The 24,878-nt window shown below is 46.3% G+C and overlaps 1 protein-coding gene across 1 annotated transcript in view; it reads left to right on the top strand.

The window, feature by feature from the left end:
* LOC144950582 (phospholipase B-like 1) overlaps positions 1-19,072 on the top strand; it is a 40,108-nt gene extending 21,036 nt beyond the window's left edge. The window contains exons 6-11 of the mRNA XM_078880725.1: positions 6,001-6,145; positions 9,307-9,507; positions 12,374-12,514; positions 15,482-15,667; positions 17,900-18,006; positions 18,545-19,072. Of these exons, the coding sequence (XP_078736851.1) occupies positions 6,001-6,145; positions 9,307-9,507; positions 12,374-12,514; positions 15,482-15,667; positions 17,900-18,006; positions 18,545-18,724 (960 nt within the window). The 3' untranslated portion in view covers positions 18,725-19,072. The remainder of the gene's footprint in view (positions 1-6,000; positions 6,146-9,306; positions 9,508-12,373; positions 12,515-15,481; positions 15,668-17,899; positions 18,007-18,544) is intronic.
* The last annotated feature ends 5,806 nt before the right edge of the window (positions 19,073-24,878 follow it).

Genomic DNA, 24,878 nt, shown 5'->3' on the forward strand with positions numbered 1-24,878 from the left:
TTGACGCAGTCTCAGATTTGGCGGGCTCCTTGCTCCACTCCTCAAGCAAAATGGCGGCCGCATGTGCGAGCTGCTCCACGGAGGTTCCATGATGGTGGGAAATGTTCCACCCTACGGTTGGCTATGTATGGTGCAAAAGAAGTTCAACATATATACATTAGCACGGTTGGCTATGTATCGTGCAAATGACTTTCAACATACATATGTAGTGTCAACGATTCAGAGACAGAGTTTCTAGGAGGCACTTTCTTTATTAACAACTTTCACGGTCTCATCCGCACACTCTCCACAGTAGCTCAGCTTAGCCTGTACATTACACTAGCCGTCTAACACTGAGTGAGATAGCCAAGTACTATCATTTATAGCACAAAATCTAGCGGAGACGTTTAGCGACAACAGAGACGAGACGACAGCAACGACGAGACGAGTCCATTCCCAGAACTGGCAGCCACGAGCCCCCCCGCTCTCGGTTCTTATGCTACCAGCGCGGCATGGCTCTGCCCTGACCACGCCTCCCTTCTCGAATCTGCGAGCAGGTTCCAGGGGCCTCTAGACGGGGTCCTCCGTGACCCTTACCCTAGTTCCTCCCTCTGCCTACACCCCGTGCACACCCTTACCGGCATGTGTACTATCTATCCACCACAGTTGCCGCTACTGTCCACCAGCCAACGCTATTACACTACACATACATTAGCACGGTTGGCTACGTATGGTGCGAAAGAAGTTCAACATACATACATTCAAACTCCACGCACCAATGGCACCCAAATCTGGGAATCAAACCCAGGCGTTTCTCAATGTTAGATGCGAATGTGAACACCTCACCACCAAAATAGGAAAGCATCTGTTTTCGTAAAAAATAATAATAATAAAACGTTGAGATCTGCCAGATAAATTGTTTAAGCAGACATATCCTGGGGGACAGTTTCAGCTCAGTGCTTCATTAAATCAGTGCACTGCAACGCATGCTCATCACGCTGGTTATATAACGCAACATTACACGTTTTAAGTTTCAACGCAAATATTCAGTTGCTAATCTTGCTGTAAATTATATAAATCTGGACCGTGGCATCGGCAACTATGTGCTACATTACACAGCGTTGGGTTTATGAACGATAGATGTAAATGTTCCTCGGCATAGGACAAATTGGCTTTTCAGTTACCCTTACAATGTAGTCCCTCGGTTAACGTTAATCCGTTGCACAAAACTACTCTAAACCGAAATAACTGTTAATCGAATGCACTTATAAGTTAAACAAAGGTAAACATCACTGAGTCTGCAAGAGTGATATTTTCCACTACCAAAACAGAAAAGTATAATGTTAAACAAAGACAGTCGAGGTCTAAACGGCTCAAATGGGCGTCGCTGATTGGCTGAGGGCGTGGCTCAGCCCCACTTACGTGCACTCGAATTGGCCGAAATTGCCGCCCGCGTGCACAATGTAAACACCTGACCTTTATTCAACATTTTAACGTTGGTGGAAACCATGGGGTCCCTATGGGAGGCGAAAAGTTAACCTAAAAACCATTAACTGGTGTCACTTAACCGAGGGACTTCTGTATTGCCAGACTCGAGGTAGCCATTCGTTTAGAGCAGGGGTCCTCAAACTTTTTAAACAGGGGGTCAGTTCACTGTCCCTCAGACCGTTGGAGGGCCGGACTATAGTTAAAAATAAAACTATGAACAAATTCCTATGCACACTGCATATATCTTATTTTGAAGTGAAGAAACAAAACGGGAACAAATACAATATTTAAAATGAAGAACAAGTAAAGTTAAATCAACAAACTTGCCAGTATTTCAATGGGAACTATGGGCCTGCTTTTGGCTAATGAGATGGTCAATGTCTGGTTCCATATTTGTCACTGCTAGTCGTAACAAGTGATGCAAGTGTGCATCCGTTAGTCTAGATCTGGTTGGAGATTTCAAATGTTTCATTCTGGAAAAAGTCTGTTCACAGACATAAGTGCTGCCAAAGATGGTTGCCATTTTGAGTGCATGGTTCCTGAGATGAGGATATGTCTCAGAGGGGAGAGATGCATAGAAATTATGAAAGCTGCTTGACTTGAATGCGTCTTTCAGAGAGTCACAATTCTGCAGTTCAGCCAGTTCCATTTGGTAAATTGTATCCACATTTTCAATGTCAATAGAAAATGGGTTACGGAAAAGCTGTATGTCCTGTTCATGGAGATGAAGCTCTTTAAATCTAAATTGGAACTCCTTTTGCAATTTTCCAGTGAATCCACACATGTTTTGTTTGGGAATGCAACCAATGTTTTTTCCGCTAACAGATTTTTAGTTGTGGGGAGATGGCAGAAGTTTTCCTCCTTCACTTGTTTGATGAGGAGGCCTAATTTTACTTCAAATGCTTTGACATGTGATTGCATATCACAGATGAGCTTCCCCTTTCCTTGAAGTTGCACATTGAAACTGTTGAGTAGCTCTGTTACATCTGTCAGAACGGCAAGGTGCCATTTCCATTCTGCATCATTGAGCTCTGGTACTTCTTTGTTTTTTGAAAGCAGAAAAGCTGTAATCTGTGGAAGTAAGTCATAGAAACGTTTCAAAACTCTCCCTTGACTCAGCCAACGGACTTCTGTGTGGTACAGAACATCTTTATAGTCAACATTTAGCTCAGACAGAAATTCCTGAAATTGTCTGTGGTTTAGTGCATGAGCTCTAATGAAGTTAACACAAGATACCACAATTTTCATAACAGAGTCCCACTTCAGTGATTTACTACACAGCGCTTGTTGGTGGATGAGGCAGTGTATGGCTATTGGATAAAAATTGTTATGTTTGTCCATCTCTTGGTTAATGCGTGCAATTACTCCTTTCTTAGACCCCACCATGCTAGGAGCACCATCAGTTGTCACACTGGCTAGTTTAGCTCAGTTCAGCTCCAAACCATTCACAGTTTGGCAAACCTTTTCATAGATATCCTCTCCTGTAGTTGTTCCTTTGATGCTTTTCAGTGCAGCAAGCTCTTCTGTGACTTCGAAATAGTTATTCGTCCCACGAATAAAAATTAGAAGTTGTGCCGAATCACGAACATTATTGCTTTCGTCGAGTGCCAAGGAAAAATAGGAAAGTTTTTTTGTGGAGTTTTGCAAATGCTGATGCAAATTGTCTCCCATGTCTTCAATCCTCCGTGTAATTGTAGGTCCTGAAAGACTCACTGTACTAAATAAATCGGCCTTCTCTGGACACATCTCTTTGGAAACAGAAATAAGGCATTCTTTAACAAATTCTCCCTCCACGAATGGTCTGCCAGTGCACGCTATTAGCTTGGCAATTTGAAAACTTGCTCGCAGTGATGAAATATTTAGCTGCTTCTGCTTCACAAAAGTATTTTGCTGAGTTGTTAATGTATTTTTCAGTTTTAATATTTTATCTTTTCTCACTTCTCCGACCAAACAATCATATTTATCTTTATGTTGAGTTTCATAGTGTCGACGTAAATTGTATTCTTTGAACACATACACTATATTCTGGCATATCAGACACACAGCTCTTTCCTTGTACTGCATGAAAAAGTAATCATAAGTCTACTGTTCTTTGAATATCCTACACTCCGAGTCAATTTTTCTATTTCTTGACATCATTGTTTCCTAGGGAGTCAAAATTGCTATTAGTAAAATACCAATATATATACAGCGCTACAAAAAGAATATACCAGCAATAACTTTGCCCACACAGAGACATACAGACTGCACTGCCCATCAATGCAGTCTGATTGGGAGAACTCCGCTTTTACCCCAGGCTCACACTGGTGCGGGTGCCATTAAAAAGTTAATTACACCTGCAGTTTTGTTCACAGATCGCAGTGCGATCTGCGAACTCGCATAGGAATCTGATCGCATGGGGGAGAAGACCCATGCGATCCGATTCTACTGCAGGAAAAAAGAAGGCACATGTGCCTTTTTTCTTCCGAATCTAATGCAAGTTCAGCCATACAAGCATATGGCTGAACTCGCACTGCTCAGAGATCGCAACAGTATGAACCGGGGCTTACACAACATACAACATATAACCTCATACAACTGAATAGCAATCAGAATATAAATGCACTTACTGTCATTTAAATTGGGTTTCCTACTCCTCGGCTGTCTGTCACTGACCAGCACGGGAAAACAGCAGGCAGCCCCTCCAGAGATCAGAGATCACTCTGTTATTACCCCTCTATCATTTACTCAGCGGTGCGTGTGCTGGGGATCTACATCCCCAGCACACAGGAATATCACTGGGAGTGGAGCCGAGGGGCAAGTGAGGGAGCTGAGGGAGGGACAGCCAGTCAAGCGCAGCCAGGGGAGGGCTGGCAGCCTTAGGCCTGGGGGGCAAGTCCAGTCAATTGGCCCATTGAACCATTCACCAGCGCAGCCCAATGAGTGCCCACCGCCGCAGCTCAATCAGTGCCCACCGCCGCAGCTCAATCAGTGCTCACCAGCGCAGCCAAATCAGTGCTCGCCACCGCAGCCCAATCAGTGCCCACCACCGCAGCCCAATGAGTGCTCACCAGCGCAGCCCAATTAGTGCTCACCAGCGCAGCCAAATTAGTGCTCACAAGCGCAGCCCAATTAGTGACCATGGGCCGGATAAATGTCCTCGGCGGGCCGCATGTGGCCCGCGGGCCGTAGTTTGAGGACCCCTGGTTTAGAGTATTTGGCTGCAATAAATTTCCGCATGATAAGCCACTTTGTTGAGCTATCATTTGTGATAGCCAAGTCGCTTCTGAAAAGAGCTACATAGCTCAATGGGGCCTTACCTGGTAAAATAAATAAACTAAACAAATAAAGGCGACAGCTCTGAGGTGGCACCACTGAGATCCTGTCTCCCGATTGACGTCATTCAACCGACGTTGAACTGGGTTTCTCAAGCGTAGCGAGGTGATGGCCATCAACCCCAGCGCAAACACGCACGCATCACGTTTTCATGCGTATTAACACCGAATTCCAACTCTTAGACCCAAATAAATGTCGGTTTGAATGTCCTGAAACAATATGGTTAGCGGACTGTGTGGGAAAGTGTGTTAAAGACAGACGGGTCACTTGAAGGGTTTTTAAGAAATTTTGTTAAAAATCATTAGCGTCGTCATTCTTTGACACGGGGGGCGGGGGGGGAGTCGCGTTCTGCCCTGTGGGATTTCCATTAGACGCGGATTCCTTTATCGTGTTGTCTTTGCGCTTTACAGCACTATTTGCAATCAGGGGTTAGCCCATTTGGTATTGGGCTAGCACAATTTGATTGTGTAAAAAAACAATACCTTTTTAACCACACACAGCCGCATTATGAGGTGCAGTTTTATGGGCGGCAGCCTGCACCACGCCCGTGTCCGTGCCGGTGCTCCGTGTCCGTGCGGTGTGTCAGCCTTACGGAGGTCGGCTCGGTGAGCTGACTTTCAAGCCCATGGTGGCAATGCTCAAATCTGGAAAGTGACTAGGTGGGGTCTCAGATAGGGTTTGTTCCCACTACCTTTTCTCACACGCGGTCCCTAACTCATTTCTTAGTCAACCGAGGTCTGGTTAAAAAAAAAACAGTTTGTAACCATCAGCCGCGTCAGAACATCAGCAGGTCCGATGCGTGCATGTTCTCCACAAATGAAAAAAATGAAGACAAGCCACAGTAGTGCGATTGTGGCCATGCAACCCAAACTATGGACTGTATAGTAAAACCAGAGATATCATAGAGGCTCATACACATAGGGATACATATAGTGCTGTTAGCGAGTAGCACCTATGAAGGCCGGCACGCAACACGAGGGGGTGGGTGGCCAGCACCACACCCAAACGCCTTTGTCTCCCCTGTGCCGATGTTTACACACCACACCAGGTACTCATGTGAGGCTGAGTTGACTGGTGTTGGCCGTGAGCAAAAATCGAACTCGGGTGGCCGAATTCATAGCTCAGCGCGCTCTCCGCGACACTAGCCGCTCCCTATATGAGCGCCGATCACACCCACACTCAGACACGCGTGCTCCTTGGGGACTTGTGTTATGGCAGGTGACGCCGGGTTTTGAGAACGTCCTCTTCGGGCACTCGAGCTGGTTCACGTACTCGGCCACGTCGCGGATATTCAAGCACTGGGACTTCAACCTGCGAGAAGTCGCTGCGGCCGCGCCCAAATCATCGTTCAGCAGCTACCCCGGTGAGGAGACCTCCCCCACACCGACTAATGCTGCGTGATGCTCACGGCGTAGCAACAACCGCGTTTGGGCAGCGTGCACTCGGCTGCCATAGGGACACCAAAATCATTGCACCAAACGAAGACAAAGGTCCCCTGTGTAGCCTTAATAGACTGTTGGGGCAAGTTATGTTAGGAAACACCTATGAAAGCCGGCACGGCACACGACGGGGTGGGTGGCCAGCACCACGCCCGACCAAATGTGTCTCCCCAGTAGCGATGTTTACACAGCTCACTAGGTACTAATTTGAGGCTGAGTCGACCTAGTGGAGGCCCAGGACCGGTTCGGATAAACGTCACTGGAGTTGGCAACGGGCGTGAATTGAATTCGGGTGGCAGGGTTCGTAGTGCAGCACGCTAAACGCTACGCTACTGCTCCCCACTGCACACATACACGCGCATGTGCATGCATTCTTGCGCCCAACAAAGGCTCGTGCAAATCTTTCCCATTGAGTATTTTAAAATGGATTCGGGACAAAACAGAACTGTTGTGCTGGATAAGTGACGGATGTGAGATGGTTGAGGGTCTGTTACCGGGGCAAGCATTGGAGTGGCCTCCACGCGATCATAGATCGATGTTCAAGGGGAAGAGAAGACATAAGTGGATGGTGGGATGAGACGGTCAGGGCACAAAAACCTAACTACTAAACTATTCTTTATACCAGGTAAGGCCGACTGAGCTAATATTTGATGATGACGCAGTGTAGCGCTTTTTATCAGAAGCGACTTGGCCATCACAAATGATAGCTTAACCAAGTGACTTAAGGGCCGTCCAAAAATGACGTCACGCACCTGGGGCGGGGGGGGTTCAGACATTTGTGACGATGTGTGACGAGAGGGGGGGGGGGTTGAGAAATGTGACGTCACATAAAAATGCGCAACTTTAAATAAATATAGACAACACGTTCTACTTAATTAAATATACTTTTTAATAAATGTTTTCTCATACAAAATCAGAGTGCAGCGCCAAATTAAATACGCACTACAATGACAACAGTTTAAAGATATTTGAAGCGTGTTTAATTTTTTTTGAGGGGGGGGGGGGCATAACTTTGTGACATTATATTTGAGGGGGGAGTCTGACTTTTTGTGACGCCGTGTGACGAAAGGGGGGGGGTCAAAAATCGTCCAAAATCGTCCAAAAACACGTGACGTCATTTCTGGACGCCCCCTTATCGCGTGGAAAATTATAGCAGCAGCCAAATACTAGAAATGCGTGATGTTGATTCGAAATGTGGAGGGGAAAAAACTGGAGGACCCGGAGAAAAATTCCCGCGACCACATGAAAAAAGACATGCAAACTCCAAATGTGCAGCAGGCGTCAGGGTCGGGATCAAGCCTATGATCTGTATATCAGACAAGGCAGATAACATATCCTATCCACCGGAGTGCTGCACTCTCCTGTGCAGCAGCTGTGTGATCTGGCAGAAGGTAGAAAGTGGTTGGTATCAAGGTGTGGTGGTGGTGCTGGTGGCATCACCAGCATTGCAGATAACAACAATTTGATCATGAGTTGAGTCGGCATGCGCATGTGTGAATGTGGGTGGGAATCAGCGACGCCACATCAGCGATCACTCATCATCATCGTCGAGTTTCCTAAACTGTGAATTGTCTCATGCCTCACACCACAACTACAAACGAAGGCGAGAGAGATGGAGGAAGCGAGAGTCTGGACTGTGACCGACGTCAAAAATGAACGTCTCTCGTACGGGCAATCTACTGGTCGAACCTCCCCGGTTTCAACCTTGCACGCTGCCAATGTTCCGATCATCGACTGAGATTATTTTGATTATTTTGCTGCTATAAATGTCCAAATGATAAGCGACTATATTGAGCTATCAGTTGTGGCCAGGTTGCTTCTGAAATATTAGTTAATATATCAGTGGACTTTGCCTGGTAGGATGAGGGTGGTTTACTTTCATTTGTATGTATTTGAGTTATTTGTTTACCTTTCTTGTACTTTGCACTACGATCGTGTTTTGTATTGTTTGTTGTTTTAACATTCTTACCCCGTGCCCCTACTGGACATCTGTGAAAAAGAGCTTTATATCCCATCGGATTTCTCCTCCAGTATAAATAAATCTGATATTCTGATTCTGAAACGGGATCGGGGGAGGGGGGCGTGTGGCCGATGCGGCCACCTGATGCACGAATTACGCATCAAAGATTCGGCGGCCTGCGAGTGTGGCCACAAATCCCAAACCATCGACCACCATCGTGAACACTCCGCCGCTGCTGCTGTTTTCACTCCTTCAAAGGAGGGATGGACGACATCGACTCTGCTTCTGAACAGACAACTGAGTGGATAACAACATCTGAAATTGCATCTTTGGTCTACTGCTATTAATCCATGTGAAAGAAGATTCCCCAGCATCTGTCGACTTTAATGCACAATGGTTACTTATATAATAGAGGTTTTTGGGTTAGATCGCATAAATATATAAATGTGTCGTTAAAACCCGCCACCACCCGACAGCCAACTAGTAAGGGTTGTCACGTAAACAGAACGTGGCCAGTTCGTCACTAGCACAGCACACCAGTGTGTTGGAGAGCCAAGCCGCAACATTTACAATCAGAGCACGACGTTTCGCCAGTAATTACAACTAGCTTCATCAGGCCACAGCCATAATTGTAGAGAAGTCTTACTGTTTCGTTCCTTATATAGAGGCGTAGAGGTGGTGACCACCTTTCTGCGCTCTTGCACAAAAGTCGTACTCAGTTTGTTTTAACGACACATTTATATATTTTCGCGATCTCACCCAAAAACCTCTATTATGGATGATGTTGGTCGCGAAAGCCTACATGTTAAATGGTTACTTAATTACAAAACTATTTTTTTCGATAGTCGATTGATTTAATCGATTAATTGTAGTGCTACATTTCTTACAAAGTAATATCGTCTACCTTGTTGTAGTAGTGGCATCATTTACGTGAGCAGGAGATGAAATGCTCCAATGGAGACAACACGAAGCAAACGTTGCCTCGGCCATCGTGGCTGTGTCCCTGATTATATTTATCAGACGCGATGGCAGGGCACTTCTATTATCACCTGGCATTATGGCCGTCGTAAACCCGAACCGCCCCCCCCCCCGGGGATTGCGTCCACTGGTGCCCTTTCCCCGCAGGCTTCCTGTCATCACTCGACGACTATTACCTGCTGAGCAGCGGCTTGGTGATGCTCCAGACAACGATCGTCAACTACAACCAGAACCTCTTCGACGACATCACGCCCCAGGCCCTGCTGTCGTGGCAGAGAGTACGCACGGCCAACGTGCTCGCTCGCGACGGCAAACAGTGGGGCGAAATCTTAGCCAAGCACAATTCGGGTAATATTCATTTATTTACTCAGCAAATGATTTTACACGTGACTGTCATACAGTTAGAGCGCCAAATATGCCAAAAAATATGCTTGTCAATGTTATAAATGTTGTGAGTGGCGTTGTTGTTGCATCCTCCCCCCCACGCACCCCCAGCTATCTCAGCCTCCCACTTCCAGCCCCGCCCACTTCCCCCCCGTCCAGCTTCACGTCCCTCTCCTAGCGTCCACGCAACGCTCCCCTCCCCCTACCCCCCTCCCTTGCCTCTCCCCCCACTTTTACCTATATAACCTCTTCCCACGGCTGCTCTCTCCCACTTAAGCAAAAAAATAATTATTGCTGTGGGTTTCCCACCTGATGATGATTGCTTGTGTTGCAATCGAAACGTCGTGATTTAATTTATTTTATTTTATACCTACGTGACTTTACCGAAAGAACCAATGAGTTGTGAGTGGATGTCAGCCCCACGTAGCCACAGAACCATGTGACAGCCACCTCCTCCTTCAGCACGTGCAGAGCAACAACAACCAGTCCTCCCGGCACACTCTGACGGACTTAACAGCTGGAGTCGATGGTGTGCCACGGTCTCCTGTCGTAGGACGCCCCATCAATGGTTCAGAAGCGGCACACACCACCCCTTCGTAACACCAGATGCGGTTCAACTGAACCCACTGGGGCCTTTGGAGGTCGAAGCCAGGCACCTGGACAGATGTATTACTGATGAGGTCCTTGTTAGGCACATCCACAAATCTCCATTCTTTACCCCAGCAGTGCGGGTATCCTGCATACTCGTACCGAGTCTCAAAACTCTTTTGTCAGGAGGGTCATGCCAAGTTCTCCAAGTAGGGTGGTAATATCTATGGGGATCATAAACTGCGCAACCCGAGCTATTTTAATATATTTTTTGTTTGCGTTGCTTTTTATGCTGTTCACATTTTTTGGCGTTCTCTAGGTTCAACAACGGTGGTGAAACAAGGCCAAATATAAAGGAGGCTGCCTCTGGTGACGGCAAATCGATTTCAAGAACAATGCATCATCCAAGCATGTTTGTTTGCATGCATGTTGTACCACAAGCATGTGTGCTGCTTGAATCAGAATCACAAGTTTGTTATCCGACTCGGCCAGCAGACAAACACGGCAGCAAGAGTTAATAAAGAAGAAATACAATATAAAAAAAAATCTCACATTTGTATTGTTGCGACCTCAATAATGTCTGTTGAAGAGAGTACAGTGATGACAGAGTGGTGATCCCCAGAGAGGACACAAGCCAGTTGGTTCCAAAACTTCAGAGCAAGTACATGAAACGCTTTTGAACCAAGTTCCGTACGAAATCTAGGAATCGTGAACAAACAAACGGACGCGTGGCTGATATTTATTTTATCTTGTAATGGCACTAATACATCTGTTCAACAGATCGCAGATCTTTGGGTAATTGCCTTACAAATGAATGTTGCCCAATGAGAATGTCTTCATGCTTCCGGGGACATCTTAACACCTGCATTGTGGCCAAAAAAGGGTAACGCCAATTCGAATAATTTGCAGCGTGATTGTTCAGCATTGGGATATGTTTGCCAATACCAGTTACATCGTGAGTATATTTTATTTGTCTTAGTTATAACAGAAAACCAGAGAACCTGGAGGGAACCCAGGCAGAATAGGTGGAGAAAATACAAATTCGACGCAGAAAGGCGTCCGGATCGATTGAGTCTTTGCTCTGGAGACCAGGAGATCGTTGGTCGATGTTCAATTGCTGGGTTGATGGCGGCCTGGGCCCGTGTAAATATTAGGGTCGTTAAAATATTTTTTTGTAGCTTAACTAGTAACCTAATGAATAATAAATGTGCTGTTATAGGACAGGGTTTTACTGGATGTCATCTAGCTGGACTCTAGTGGCAATCCATGTGGCCTGCCATCCAACACTTGTGGATGCAGCAAAGAGTGAGTGGATCAGACAAATGTTGTGAAACTCCCTTGGATTTCCATGAGAAGGCACGTAGAGCAAAGGGCATACTAATCTTATCTACTCCCTACTGAAGCATCTAGGTTCGATTCCCAACTCGGACACCTTGCCGTACAGGCGTTGCGTGCTTTCCCTCTGTTGTTCATGGATTTACTCTCAGTTCTCCGGTTTCCCTCCCATAGCTAAAACACCCACTCGGGGCGCCCCGGTGGTGAGATGTTAACTACCTCGCCTGGTATACAGGAGGTCGTGGGTTCGATCCCGACTGTGATGCCGCTTTATTTGAAGTTGGCATTATCTCACTGTGGACACGTGGATTTTTCTCCGGGTCCTCCGGTTTTTCCTTCCACATTTAGAATTACCATGCTTTTAAAGTATTTGGCTGCTATACATTTCCACGTGATAAACCACTTCGTTGAGCTATCGTTTGTGGCCAAGTTGCTTCTGTAGAAAAGCTATATAGCTTAATGGGCCTTACCTGGTGAAATAAAATTAGTTTATAGTTTCGTTTTACATACTATTTAACTGGCATTGGCCAAACATCCCAAATGTAAAAAATTGCACTGCAAATTACTCGGGTGTGATTAAACACACACGGCAACATCTCTCTCTCTCTCTTGTGAAAACTTGGTGGGACCCTTCGTGAGAAAGGGCCTTGCGATTCGGTGCGGTATTTCTGGCTAACCAATCCTCTTGATACGTAGACGACTGCAGAGCTGAGTAATTTTGTTGACGGCGCCAGCTAGCTACCTTCCAGCTTATTATTATTTGGTTCTTTCGGTTAAGTCATGTCTAAAGCCTGTCCGTGATTGCTCAGTGACCGTTATACACACTTTGTGCAACGCGATGCTGCTTAAAAACCAAAGGGTGATTACTGACGCTGGCAAAATATTCCCCTCTGTTGTGTATCCTCAGGAACCTACAACAACCAGTACATGATATTGAATCTGAACAAAATTGAGCTGGGCGTAGGCATTCATGATGGTGCCCTGTACGTGGTGGAGCAGATGCCGACGCTGGTTCACTCCGCTGACCAAACCGACATCCTGCGGAACGGTACCCACTCTCATCAGTGCTGTGCGTGTCTGTTAACAATGTACGAGCATTCCTCGAACTTACGGACATAATTATTTCTTGAGGCCTGCTTGTAAGTCAGACGGTTCGTAAGTCGGAACACAATGTACTGTATTTAAATGTGCATACACACAAACACTCACTCCCAGTACGAGGCTTACTCATTACATCTCGCGGAGGATCGCTCGTCTTAAAAAAATAGTTCCACCACCGATGACAGTCATGGCCAAGAATCAAACTCGTGTGAACGAGACTCATAGCGCAGTGCGCATGCCACTGCCACACCCCACCTTTATACAGTCACACCTCCTGGCTTTGACATTCTCTCCTTGAAAACTAAACTATAAACGGTTAAAGTATTTTGTATTTGACCAGGTAAGAACGCCCACTGAGCTAAATAGCTATTTTTCAGACGCGACCTGGCTATCACAAATTATAGCTCCACGAAGTGGCTTATCACGTGGAAATTTATAACAGCCAAATACTCTAAAGGCATATTTCTAAACGTGGAGGGAAAAACTGGAGAAACTGAGAAAAATCCCCACGACCACGGGGAGAACATGCAAACTCAAAATATACATCAGGCGTCAGGGTCGGGATCGGGATCGGATTTGAACCCATGGCCTCCTGTATACCAGGCGAGGTAGTTAACATCTCGCCACTGGTGAAAACACCGGTGTAACCGTCGACTGCATCGTAACATCAACAGGCCGGTGTGCACATCGCCTTCATGAATGGAAAATTCAAGACGAAGCCACAGCCGTGTGACTGTGGCCATACAACCCAAAACTACGGACCACATAGGAAACCCAAAGAGACACGAATAAATACATAGGAACTCCTAGAGATACATAAAGACACATATAGACCCACAGAGACTCGTAAAGACACATAGAGATACATTAAAGACAAGCTAAGGTATGTGATTGTGGCCATGTAACCTAAATTATTAACCATATCGTAAACCACTGTTTCACGCTTTATCATTGACGCTGACCACCCAACCCCTCCTATGGTGCCGGCCTTCATAGGTGATACTCGCTGACAGCACTTGCCCCGACAGTCTGTTTAGGCCAGGGGTCGGCAACCAAAATAACAAGAAGAGCCATTTCTTTCCAATTCGGTACAAAATTCAGTATTTCAAGAGCCGCAATGCATCTGAGTACATACTGTACATACGTACATATCGTCAAGAAGCAGCACGTAAAGAGCCGCATGCGGCTCCGGAGCCGTAGGTTGCCGACCCCTGGTTTAGGCTATTCTGGGGATCTTTGTTTTTGTCAGTATATTTAACTTATCTGTGGGTCCATTTTGTCAGTTTCAAAATGATGAAGCGATAAGAATAAGTTTTACCTTTTCTGGCAATAAAACAGGTGTTAAGATGTTCAAACGTCAAATAGCTACAAGGCTACACCAGGCTGGCTTTGGTGTAGGCTAATCAGTTTAAAAAAAAACAATGCATATATTAACAGAGCATGTTTGTTTGCATACTTTTCCACAAGTACGTGTGTTGAATGCAGACTTGATGCCTTGAAATATGTATCTATTTGGTGTTGGAACGTCTTAACACCTCCTGTTTTTATTACCAGAAAGGGTCAAATCTATTATTATTATCATTCTATTGTTAAAATATATTGTTAGTTCGCACTGTTGGTAGCCAACTGCGTTAATCAGAGACAGGGGTGCTATTCTGGTTGAGGGTTTGTGGCAGCGTCATGCAACGCATAGGTGCCCAGTCGGCCACAAGGGGGCCCCGAATCAACAGATAAACGAGTAGGAACAATGTTAAGAAAATGTTTTCAAGAAAAAGATATTCCTTAATAATAACCTGCGGTCTATCGTGGACCAAGCTCGACTAACGCATCTGGCTATCGCATCGATAGAGCAGCAGAAAGTTGCCCTTTGAGGTATCCCTAGTGCGATGGGGTCTTTGAGGTATCCCTAGTGCGATGGGGTCGGTGTGCTGGGGATCTACATCCCCAGCACACAGGAATATCACTGGGAGTGGAGCCGAGGGGCAAGTGAGGGAGCTGAGGGAGGGACAGCCAGTCAAGCGCAGCCAAGGGAGGGCTGGCAGCCTTAGGCCTGGGGGGCAAGTCCAGTCAATTGGCCCATTGAACCATTCACCAGCGCAGCCCAATGAGTGCCCACCGCCGCAGCTCAATCAGTGCCCACCGCCGCAGCTCAATCAGTGCTCACCAGCGCAGCCAAATCAGTGCTCGCCACCGCAGCCCAATCAGTGCCCACCACCGCAGCCCAATGAGTGCTCACCAGCGCAGCCCAATTAGTGCTCACCAGCGCAGCCCAATTAGTGCTCACAAGCGCAGCCCAATTAGTGACCATGGGCCGGATAAATGTCCTTGGCGGGCCGCATGTGGCCCGCGGGCTGTCGTTTGAGGATCCCTGCTCTAAACCCATTACATGGTGCAATAAAAAAAATATATATAGTTATAGCCTACATATTATTGTATACGGGTTAAAGACATCCTTAGCTATTTCAGTAAAAGTGAGTCTTGCATAGCCCCCCCCCATTTAAATAGGTAGTTACACCCCTGATCGGAGATGCGGTAATGAGTCTGTGGCGTTACCTGTCTGATGGCGAAGGGCCATCAGCTGGGCCTTACCTGATTTTTAGCCGTGGCTCATCTATGATGTGTGATCATTGTTCAGTTTGTTATCATAACTTAACTGATGTCAATTTGTAAAGCGCAGCTACCGCAAACGTGTTTACTCACTCTCAAAGAGAGAGAGAGAGAGGACGACTCGAGGTGCTCGGAGGAGGAATCACAGATAAACGAGAAAGGCAACAGCCACGTGATGAGCTGGCAGCCAACGATTGCCCGAGCTCTGCAGTCCTCTTTGTGAAATTTAATCCATGCAGAAGCTGCCTCTGGTTTTGTGAATGCGCCAACGGCAGGCGCCCCTGTCTTTTGTCTCACCGCGCAACAGGGTACTGGGCTTCCTACAACATCCCGTTCTACAGATCCATATACGAGCTGGGCGGATACCAGAGGCTGAATGACTATATGGGGAACGAATACTCCCATCAGCTGTCATCACGCGCCAAGATTTTCCGTCGGGATCAGAGCAAGATCAGGAATGTGGAGTCTCTCAAGGCAGTGCTGCGGTACAACGGTACTGCATAACTTTATACAAAACTAAGTTGTTTTGTTTACAACTCACTCTCACACCACGCTTTGGGCAGCAGGGTGGTGGCGAAGAGGTTAACACACGTGCCTTACAGCAAGAAGGGGACTATCTTTGATTACCCACTCAGAACAGCTTTCTCTGTGGTGTGTGTATGTTCTGCCCCTGTTATACAGTGAGTGGAGTTTCTATGTCCTCCCCCTCTTCAGCAGTGTGAGTGAGTGGAGTCTGTACATTCTCCCCCTGTGAGCGAAGCGTGTATATTTTGTAAGCGTTTGCTGTGGGTTCTCTGTTTTCCTCCCATTGCTTAATTATTAAAAAAAAACATACACAGTGGTATTGCCCAACACATCTGAATGCCTGAAACATTGCCTGCAAATGACTCGGTTGAGATTGAACGCAGCAACGATCGCCCCCTATTGAAAAAAAAATTGGCAGGACCTTCTTGAGAAAGTGTTTTCTGGATAAACAACAATAAAATACCGATGTAGTCTACAAACATTAGACCTTGTGACAAACTTTGCTAATTGGATGTGTCGGGTGGTGGGCCGGTTTACCAACACATTTATAGTCACGCGATCTAACCCAAAAAAACTCTTATGGATAATATTGGTCACGAAAGCCTACGTGTTAAATATCCATCATGAGATTAGATATACATATTGTGCCGAATTCTTTGATTGAACAATTATATACACACAAAAGTCATCATTATGTAGTATACAGTATAGTTGGGCATCGAACTACGACCGATATCTGCCATGAAAGGGCGTTTGCCCATAAACGTCTGGGCACCAGCATTGTTTGAATGAAGCCCCACTCAGCTGATGAGACACTTGCACAGTTTTCGTGTGTTAAAACAACGCTGCTGAAAATGTTTACTCCCAGGAGGCCGTATGGCTCATGAGCATGTGCAACAACACAACTACAGTTTTATGTGGAGAGATAAATACGCAAAGGAGGCACATTGTCTGCTTAGTTAAATCGTTAAATACATTTACTTTGTATAAAGTGTGTGTATAACATTGCAATGAGCCTCATTGCTTCGCCAGTATCACTCGAGTAATTTGTGATTGCGGTCATGCAGTTTAGTTTTACAGGGTATCCGAAAATGAATATACCAAAAAGCACGTTGAATTGTTGTAAATTTTATATAAATACACGTAAGAGAAGTCTACGTTTTTACATAATTTAAAAAGGTTAATTGTATTGATTAAAGATTAGCGAATTATTATTACACCTATTATTACACCTCTACATGTCGCCCATCGTTCACTATAATCAATCTAATTTGGCGTTCAATATCTGATAAAAGATTTTCAAACACAGCTGTAGGGATGGATGCTGTAGGGATGGATGATGACACAGCAGCATCAACAATACGATGTTTGCGTTCTTCAAGGTCCCTAGGTTTGCTAGTGTAAAACCCAGAGATAACAAAAAATATAATGGTGTTGTCTGGTGAACGGGTGGACTTGTCATTATATCAGAAAATGGGGTTCCTCCTGAAACAGAATCAATCGACATTCACAACAAACTAAAACGTACGAGCATAATGCATATATTCATATACAATTTATGTCAGTATCTGGAAAAACAATAAAACTTTATTTTTGGTATATTCGTTTTCGGACACCCTGTATTACCTCGTCACAACCGTGGGCAGTCCCTGATCTCTGCTGGGCGTCGTGAGAAAGTGGCGCAGCGCTCACAACCCTTGAACCCCCCATCCCGTTCCCTACACAAGGCGGAAGGTATTTTACCTAGGCGCGAAAAAAAATGATTGTCGAATGGATGATGCATGATCTCGTGTGCCAATGAGCGGTAGTGTAGCAGTTAGCCTCCTGTCGTGCAGACTGGTTGTTGTTGTCCTGCACGTGCTGGGGGAGGAAGCTGTCACGTGGCTCTAGGCCTATGTGGGGATGACGTCCACTCACAAATATATTAAATTGACAAAAAATGCATTATTTTTCTTGCATATCTGGGTCTCTAACTGTACTACAATCACGTGTAAAAGCATTCGCGGAAAACTATAAACCCGGCAACCCGAGTTCGATTCTCGCTCACAGCCAACACGGGTGACGATTATCTGAACCAATACTGGACCTCCCCTAGGTAGACTCAGCCTCAAATTAGTACCTGGTGTAATTGTCCAAGCAAGGTTCGGACTTCATGAGTTCCACAACTGAAGTGGTCGTCACCGCAACGCTGTTTCTGAAGGGTACAAGACGGATCGCTACACGTCCGGGAACCCCTGCAACACCATCTGCTGCCGCGATGACCTGCAGCCTGACACAGGGAGCCCCGTGGGCTGCTATGACACCAAGGTACGAGTCCGTGTGGCGGGTCGTAAACAAATTTCCTAGCTACCGCGGCCGCCATTGCTCGTGATTTTCTGCGTGCCGTGCGGCTTGCAGAGCGGGCTCTCCGCACCGGGGTGACAGAAGATGGAAATCACGCCGCACCCGAACGTAAAAATCGCCCTGGCGTAAAATGCGGAAACATTTAAGACCGAAACAGGAGGATTTTTCTACAACTCTGGTTGTCGCCTGATGAGGCTGGTTGTTGTAATTACCGACGAATCGTCACAGAAGTCGCATTGTAAATCTTGAAGTCAGTTTACTCTCCATCTCACCGGTGTGCTGAAATAGTAACGAATTGGCACGTTTTGGCTGTTTTGGATGGTGGTGGGTTTAATGACATTTACATTTACACGATCTAACCTAAAACAACCTCTTATGGATGATATTGGTCGCGACATCCTACTACGTGTTTAAAATGCAGACATTGTTTGTCGTGTCCGGAGCAAGCAGAAGAGGAGCTGCGGTGACTTCTATCATTTGTTGATGCTACGTGCCTGAGCAGGTGGCGGACATGAGGATGGCAAAGAAGTTCATGACGTCTGCGGTCAATGGGCCAACGATGGAAGGAAAACTGCCCGCGTTTTCGTGGTCGACTTTCGACAACGTCAAACACGAGGGCCTTCCAAACACGTACAAGTTCCCGTTCGTGACGATGCAGCCTACCCTGTTCACCATTCCGTAATCGCGGTGTCCATCGGGGCTGTGTTTTTTTATTCCTTTGGCGCTCAAAGGCATTAACACAGTGGTGGATTTTGCTTGACATTTGCAGGGCGGGAACGTGCTCCAGTATCAGATGTCTCGTGCTTAATGGCTTTCCAAGCTTAGATGACTCATGCTTCACAGCTTTTGACAGTTCCAGACCACTCACGCTTCACTGCTTTTTAGGTATCCAATGACTCATGCTTTACGGTTTTTACAGCTCCAGATGTAACACATGCTTAATGGAGCTTGCTGTTGTTGCACCACCTGCGTTCGTGCGTCAGTGATAGTTGGGGAAAAAACCCCGAGATGCAATGTCACCAAAGATGGAACCTTCACCCCCCCCCGCCCCACAACAACAAACCAGAACCAATGCGCTGCCACTGTCCGATTTTATTCGAAAAGGTGAGCCCATTGCAGTCACAGTGGAGACAACACTTTTGGCAGCACTTGCGTTTAAATCATTTGTAGTTCTTTAATAATGGCTGTGCTGGAATTCGCTTCATGTAGGTAATTATGATTTGCACGGTTGGCTACGTACGGTTTTTTGGGTTAGATCGCGTAAATATAAATGTGTAGTTAAACTCGCCCACCACCTGACACAGCCAATTAGTAAGGTTTGTTACATAAACAAAACGTGCAAATTAGTTACTAATTCAGCACTAACCAGTGTGTTGGAGAGTAAACCTACAACTTTTACAATTCGAGTACCGTGACGTTTCGCCAGTAATTACAACCAGCCTCATCAGGCGACAGCCACAATTGTGGAGGAATCCTCCGATTTCAGTCTTAAATAGAGGCGGTAAATGTGATGTTGTCATTTGTGAGCCAATCAGGTGTGAAGACCAGAGGGGAGGGGTTAATGTATTCATATAAATTACAATGGATATCTATTATTGCTTCGGTTATTCACAGTTAATCACCAGTAATAATAATTTTAGCTCCTACAGGAAAAGTAATGTCAACTTATGACACAATTCACCAATAATTAAGGATTATGATGGTGCTATAATGCTCCACCACAATGTAAAGCTATTCGATGCTGCTATGGCTGTGTAACAACAAAATAAAATGCTTTTCTAAAAATGTCGAATCTGCGCATGCGTGTTATGATTATGATCTGTTGTTTTTTTACTTAAAAATATTAAGAGAAATATCTGTAGCATAGAGTTCAATGGGTGTTGTTACTCACAGAAGCAAAATTTACACATAGGTTTAGTAATCAATATCCATAAGAGTTTTTTTTGGATTAGATCGTGTAAATGTAAATGTGTCGATAAACCCGCCACCACCCGACACAACCAATTAGTATGGTTTGTCGTAAACAAAACGTGCCAATTAGTTGCTAGTTCAGCACACTGGTGTGTTGCAAAGTAAACCCACAACATTTACAATTCGAGTACGACGTTTCGGCGATAATAACAACCGGCCTTATCAGGTGACAGCCAGAGTTGTTGAGAGTCATCATGGGGTGGAGCAGTGGCGCGGTGGGTTTACGGCACTGCATTATAACAGGCGACACAATTTTTTGATTCGCGGACAATGCTCGCACCAATTGGCACGTGATATATGAACCCTTCCTGGAACTGCTGTCACCGATATGGCACTGACCAGTTGTGATGAAGTATGGTCAAACAATCCCCGTATCCGACACGGAGTGGGTAGGCCTTCATAAACCTTTGGCGTGACAAAGAGGCAGCGCATTGAAAAGTAAGAACAAGTTTTACCATTGCTGGCAATAAAACAGGTGTTAAGAAATTAAAACACCGCAGCACATTCGTATTATTATTGTTTGAAAATGACTTTGTTGATGCTGCTGCTTCTGCATTGAAAGTGGTGCAGAAGAAAATTGTCATTTGTTTGCCTTTCCTGTACCTTCGCACTCTGTAACGTGATTTTATTTTGCATTGATTGTTGTAACGTTCTAACCCCATGTCCATTCTGCACATCTGCCAAAAAGAGCTCCATAGCTCATCGGATTCCTCTTCTAGTATAAATAATAAATTCCGATGCTTATGCTGACAACAAAAAGTTCAACGTATTCATCAATAGCACTGCGGCCTTCTAATAAAAATCACATAATAGGTGACGTTGTAAACATTGGCCCTTCTTCACAGCACAGAGGCCACAGAGATCGCGTGGTGTATCGATATCATTTACTGTTCTATTTTACGTGCTGTAAAGAACGGCCATTGCCCGGAAAGCGGCACCTGTTTATACCGACATTCCTTTTAAAGGCCACAGTAGTTATTGACGAAGATGTTGAGATTATTGTGATTACGTGCAGGTGTTTGCTATCGACATGTTTGTTATACATGTCATCAGATGTTTTTTTATACATGTGTGTTATACGTGTTTGTTGTACATGGCATCAGATGTTTATGTCTGTTATACTTGTTTGTTTTATATGGCATCAGATGTCTGTTATACATATGTTTAATATATATATGATTCCTTGCATACGGTTTTTATTTGGTGTTTGAACATCTTAACACCTGTATTATTTCCACAAAGGGTAACATGTATTATTGTTTCATACTTATACATGTTTGTTATACATGTCATTAGCTGCTTGTTATACACGTTTGCTATACATCTTAGTTATACATGTTTGCTAAACATGTTCGTTGTACATGTCATCAGATGTTTGTTATGAATGTTTCCACCTTATGTTTACAAACTGCTCCATGACTTCAAAGCTTCGGCAGAGACTCAGTCCCTCCACAGGTGCCAAAGCCCAGCATGCCCGCAGAGCTCGCTGCTCTGTGAGTGGGAATCGAACTGCCTCCACACTCGTGAGGAGCGGTGCTCATCTGCTATGATGAGGGAGGGTGCCGCGGCGGATCGGATATGTTATCTCCCTCGCCTGGTATGCAGGATGATTGCGGGTTCGATCCCGACCCTGACGCCTGCTGTATATTTGGAGTTTGCATTTTTCTCTCCCCGTGGTCGCGTGGATTTTTTTCCGGGTCCCCCGGTTTTTCCCTCCACATTTAGAATCAACATCACACGTTTAGAGTATTTGGCTGCTATGCATTTACATGCGATAAGCCACTTCATTGAGCTATCATTTGTCATATTCGGGTCTCTTCTGAAAAAGAGTTAAATAACTCTGGGCCTTACCTAGTGAAATAAAAATAAACATAGTTTAGTATCGATTTAAAGCTTTCGTGACTGCAGGGATTCATCTTCTTGGTTCTTTCGGTAAAGTCACGTAGAAGGGAAATAATAAAATAATAATATATTAAAATATAACATAATAAAAAATATATTATGTTTTTTTCCCCCTTCTACGTGACTTTACCGAAAGAACCAATAAGACATAGTTTAGTAGTTTAATTTATCTGCCCTGATAGTCTCATCCCACCATCCACTTCGGCCTTCTCTTCCCCTTGAACATCGATCTACGATCGCGCGGAGACCACTACAATTTCTGGGACTTCAGGGCCCAGTTATTAAGTGTTTTATTTAATTTTTATAAAATTCAAACAGTGACAGACATTGGAATCTGCTCCACTCGTCTATTTTCACCTTGGCTTTCATCATCTTGCTCAATTCAAGGCGCGTGTTACATCAAATGTCTGACACCTGGGATAGTGCTGTTTGTTGCTGTCCGCTAGACGTTTTGGGCCTTGACCTGCGATTGTGATTCCACTGGGCATTGTTATAATTGCAGCTTAAAATAAGGGGCGCCTGCTTGGATTACTACCGGTGTATGGCCCGCATTAACCACTTGGAGGAAGGGATCGCGGTTTGCCGGCACAATAGTCAGTGCCCCCACCAAGGAGGGTGTTCACGATACCACGTTAGAGGGGGTCAAAAGAATCCCCTCCTCCGGATTTAGCAGGGCCAAGCTCTTACACAACCGAAATGGCACAAGCATCTGCGTGGCTGGCGGAACGCGCACTGTCTGGCTAACCGTAGCCTCCACAACCGCATTAACTGATGTATATGTTGTGGGGGATTTCAAAAAATGCTGGTGATGCCCCAATGATATATCAATACACCCCTGGTCCACCATTATTGAGGGGCATCCTGCATTAAAAATCCGTGCCCAACAAGCAGGACACTGCCAGAGTTTTAGAAATCAACACAGGCCCGTCCATTACCACATCTCCTTTTTGCACCGTTGCGATCATGCGACCAACTATCCCCAAACTACCCCAATTTGCCGTTACCTGCTTAAGAGGCCGAGGAGACGCCGGCAACGAACGAAAAGTAGGCAACGACATGAGGGTGGCCGAGGCACCTGTATCGATCAACACCCGGACTTGCACCCTATGGATAAGGCCCATTACATACGACGATCCCTCCACGGCACAGACCACTCGATAGGCCAACGCACACCACTGCTCAATGTCCTGCGGACGCACAGCCAACAAACCAACACGGCGAGCTTCCGATACGACGGGATGAACAGTAACTTGGTGAACGAAGGCAAGGTGTGCTGTGGATGAGTGATGGGAGGGAAACGGCCGTGTGCATGGTTGCGTCGCGACTCGCCTGTGGTCCTTGGGACGAGGAGGTGTTGGCACTGGAGATTGAAGGGGGCCTGGGCGAACCAGCAGAGTGCAGACGGCAATTCCTGGCAATGCGTCCCGTCCGACCCTAATTAAAGCATGCCCGCAAAGAGGGCGCAGTTGGCGGCCCACTCCTCGGTGTCCACTCGACCGGCGGCTGGCCTCCTCACATTTCTTTGCGCATCAATCTTGAGACCAGGATACATATGCCAAACTGCTGTCACTGGGCTCAGAGTACCATTTTTCATAAGTGCACGCCATCGCTGCAGGCCATCCTCTGAGGCTCAGGTGAGCTTGTATATTTCGAGCGACATGGAGGGATGTGAGGTCGTCGGCCATACCAGCGCCAAGAGCCGCTTCAGGGTTAGCAAGTCGAGGGCTGCTCGATCCATGGAGGGGTTGGCCGCTTGTCCGAGGGCCAAGAGAGCGCTGCGGAATGCCAGGGCCATCTCAGTGTCCCCCCGTTTTCTGAGCAGGAATCTTCTGCGGATGTTCGATGGTCGGTCAAAGATCGCTGCCATCACGGAGCAGGTGTCGGTGAACGAAGAACGATCAGCCTCAGGAATGAAGTACAAGACGGCCAATGAACCATCATCAAGGGCCGTCTACAAGGCCCGTAGCGTCTCGTCCGCAGACCAGTCCACCGAATGATATGCAACCTCAAAGCGACGGCGGAACGCCATCCAGTCGCCCCCAGCTGCGGAGAAAGCACGGACCGGAGGCAACCGGCGCATCGGAGATGGCCACACAGAAGGCGAAGTATCCGTCAAATCTGGCGCAGTTGCTGAAATGGCAGGAGCTGCTTCCGGTTGCGGAATGGCGGCGGCTTCCTGCGTGATCGCCATTGTTGAAGTGGCGGGAAGAGTCAGCGCATCCGCCAGCGCTTCCGCCGAAATCGTCGCCTGGGTTGCTGTTATCAGTATGTTGAATAGGTAAGTAACCGCTGACAGCGTCCTCTCCAGATGGGCAGCGACGTTCCGCCAACCCTTCATTGATGGGCGGACCGGGCTTGCCCCGCGCTTTCCCTCTTGCGCCGGCAGCAGCAGGTCATCTGGGCCCGCCAGCTAATCCGCAGCGTCGGGGGCCATGGCGAAAACGATGTCTCTGTCTTTTTTAGCATGGGAGAAGTCGACCGTAAGTTCCTTTTCTTAGCTGCTTTATTTGACATGATGGCGACGTAAGTTATTGACCACTTCGACACCAAATGTAGTGGTGTATTCACACGGACACTTTTAGATTTTCTCCTGTGTTACTTTATTACTTCGCATCCCGTATGGATGCTCCTCACACTAACACAATGCACCCTTGCTCCGAACTCCCCTCTCTCTATACTCTGCTAGCCTGTCACTTAATACTCTGCTAGCCTGTCATTTAATACTCCGCTAGCCTGTCACTTAATACTCCGCTAGCCTGTCATTTAATACTCCGCTAGCCTGTCACTCTTCTCTCACACCTCCACCCTCGTCCTTGCCCCCAGCAGGGGATCAGCTAACACCACTGGGGAGGATGAAGTGTGGAGGGTGAGGTCCCAGGCTTCTTCTCCCCGGCTCTTGACCTCTTCGTTCCTTCAGCTCCAACCAACAACCCCGTGTCGCTCCACACACAATCTTATATCCC

Source organism: Lampetra fluviatilis, chromosome 58 (genome assembly GCF_964198595.1).
Source record: "Lampetra fluviatilis chromosome 58, kcLamFluv1.1, whole genome shotgun sequence".
NCBI lineage: Eukaryota > Metazoa > Chordata > Hyperoartia > Petromyzontiformes > Petromyzontidae > Lampetra > Lampetra fluviatilis.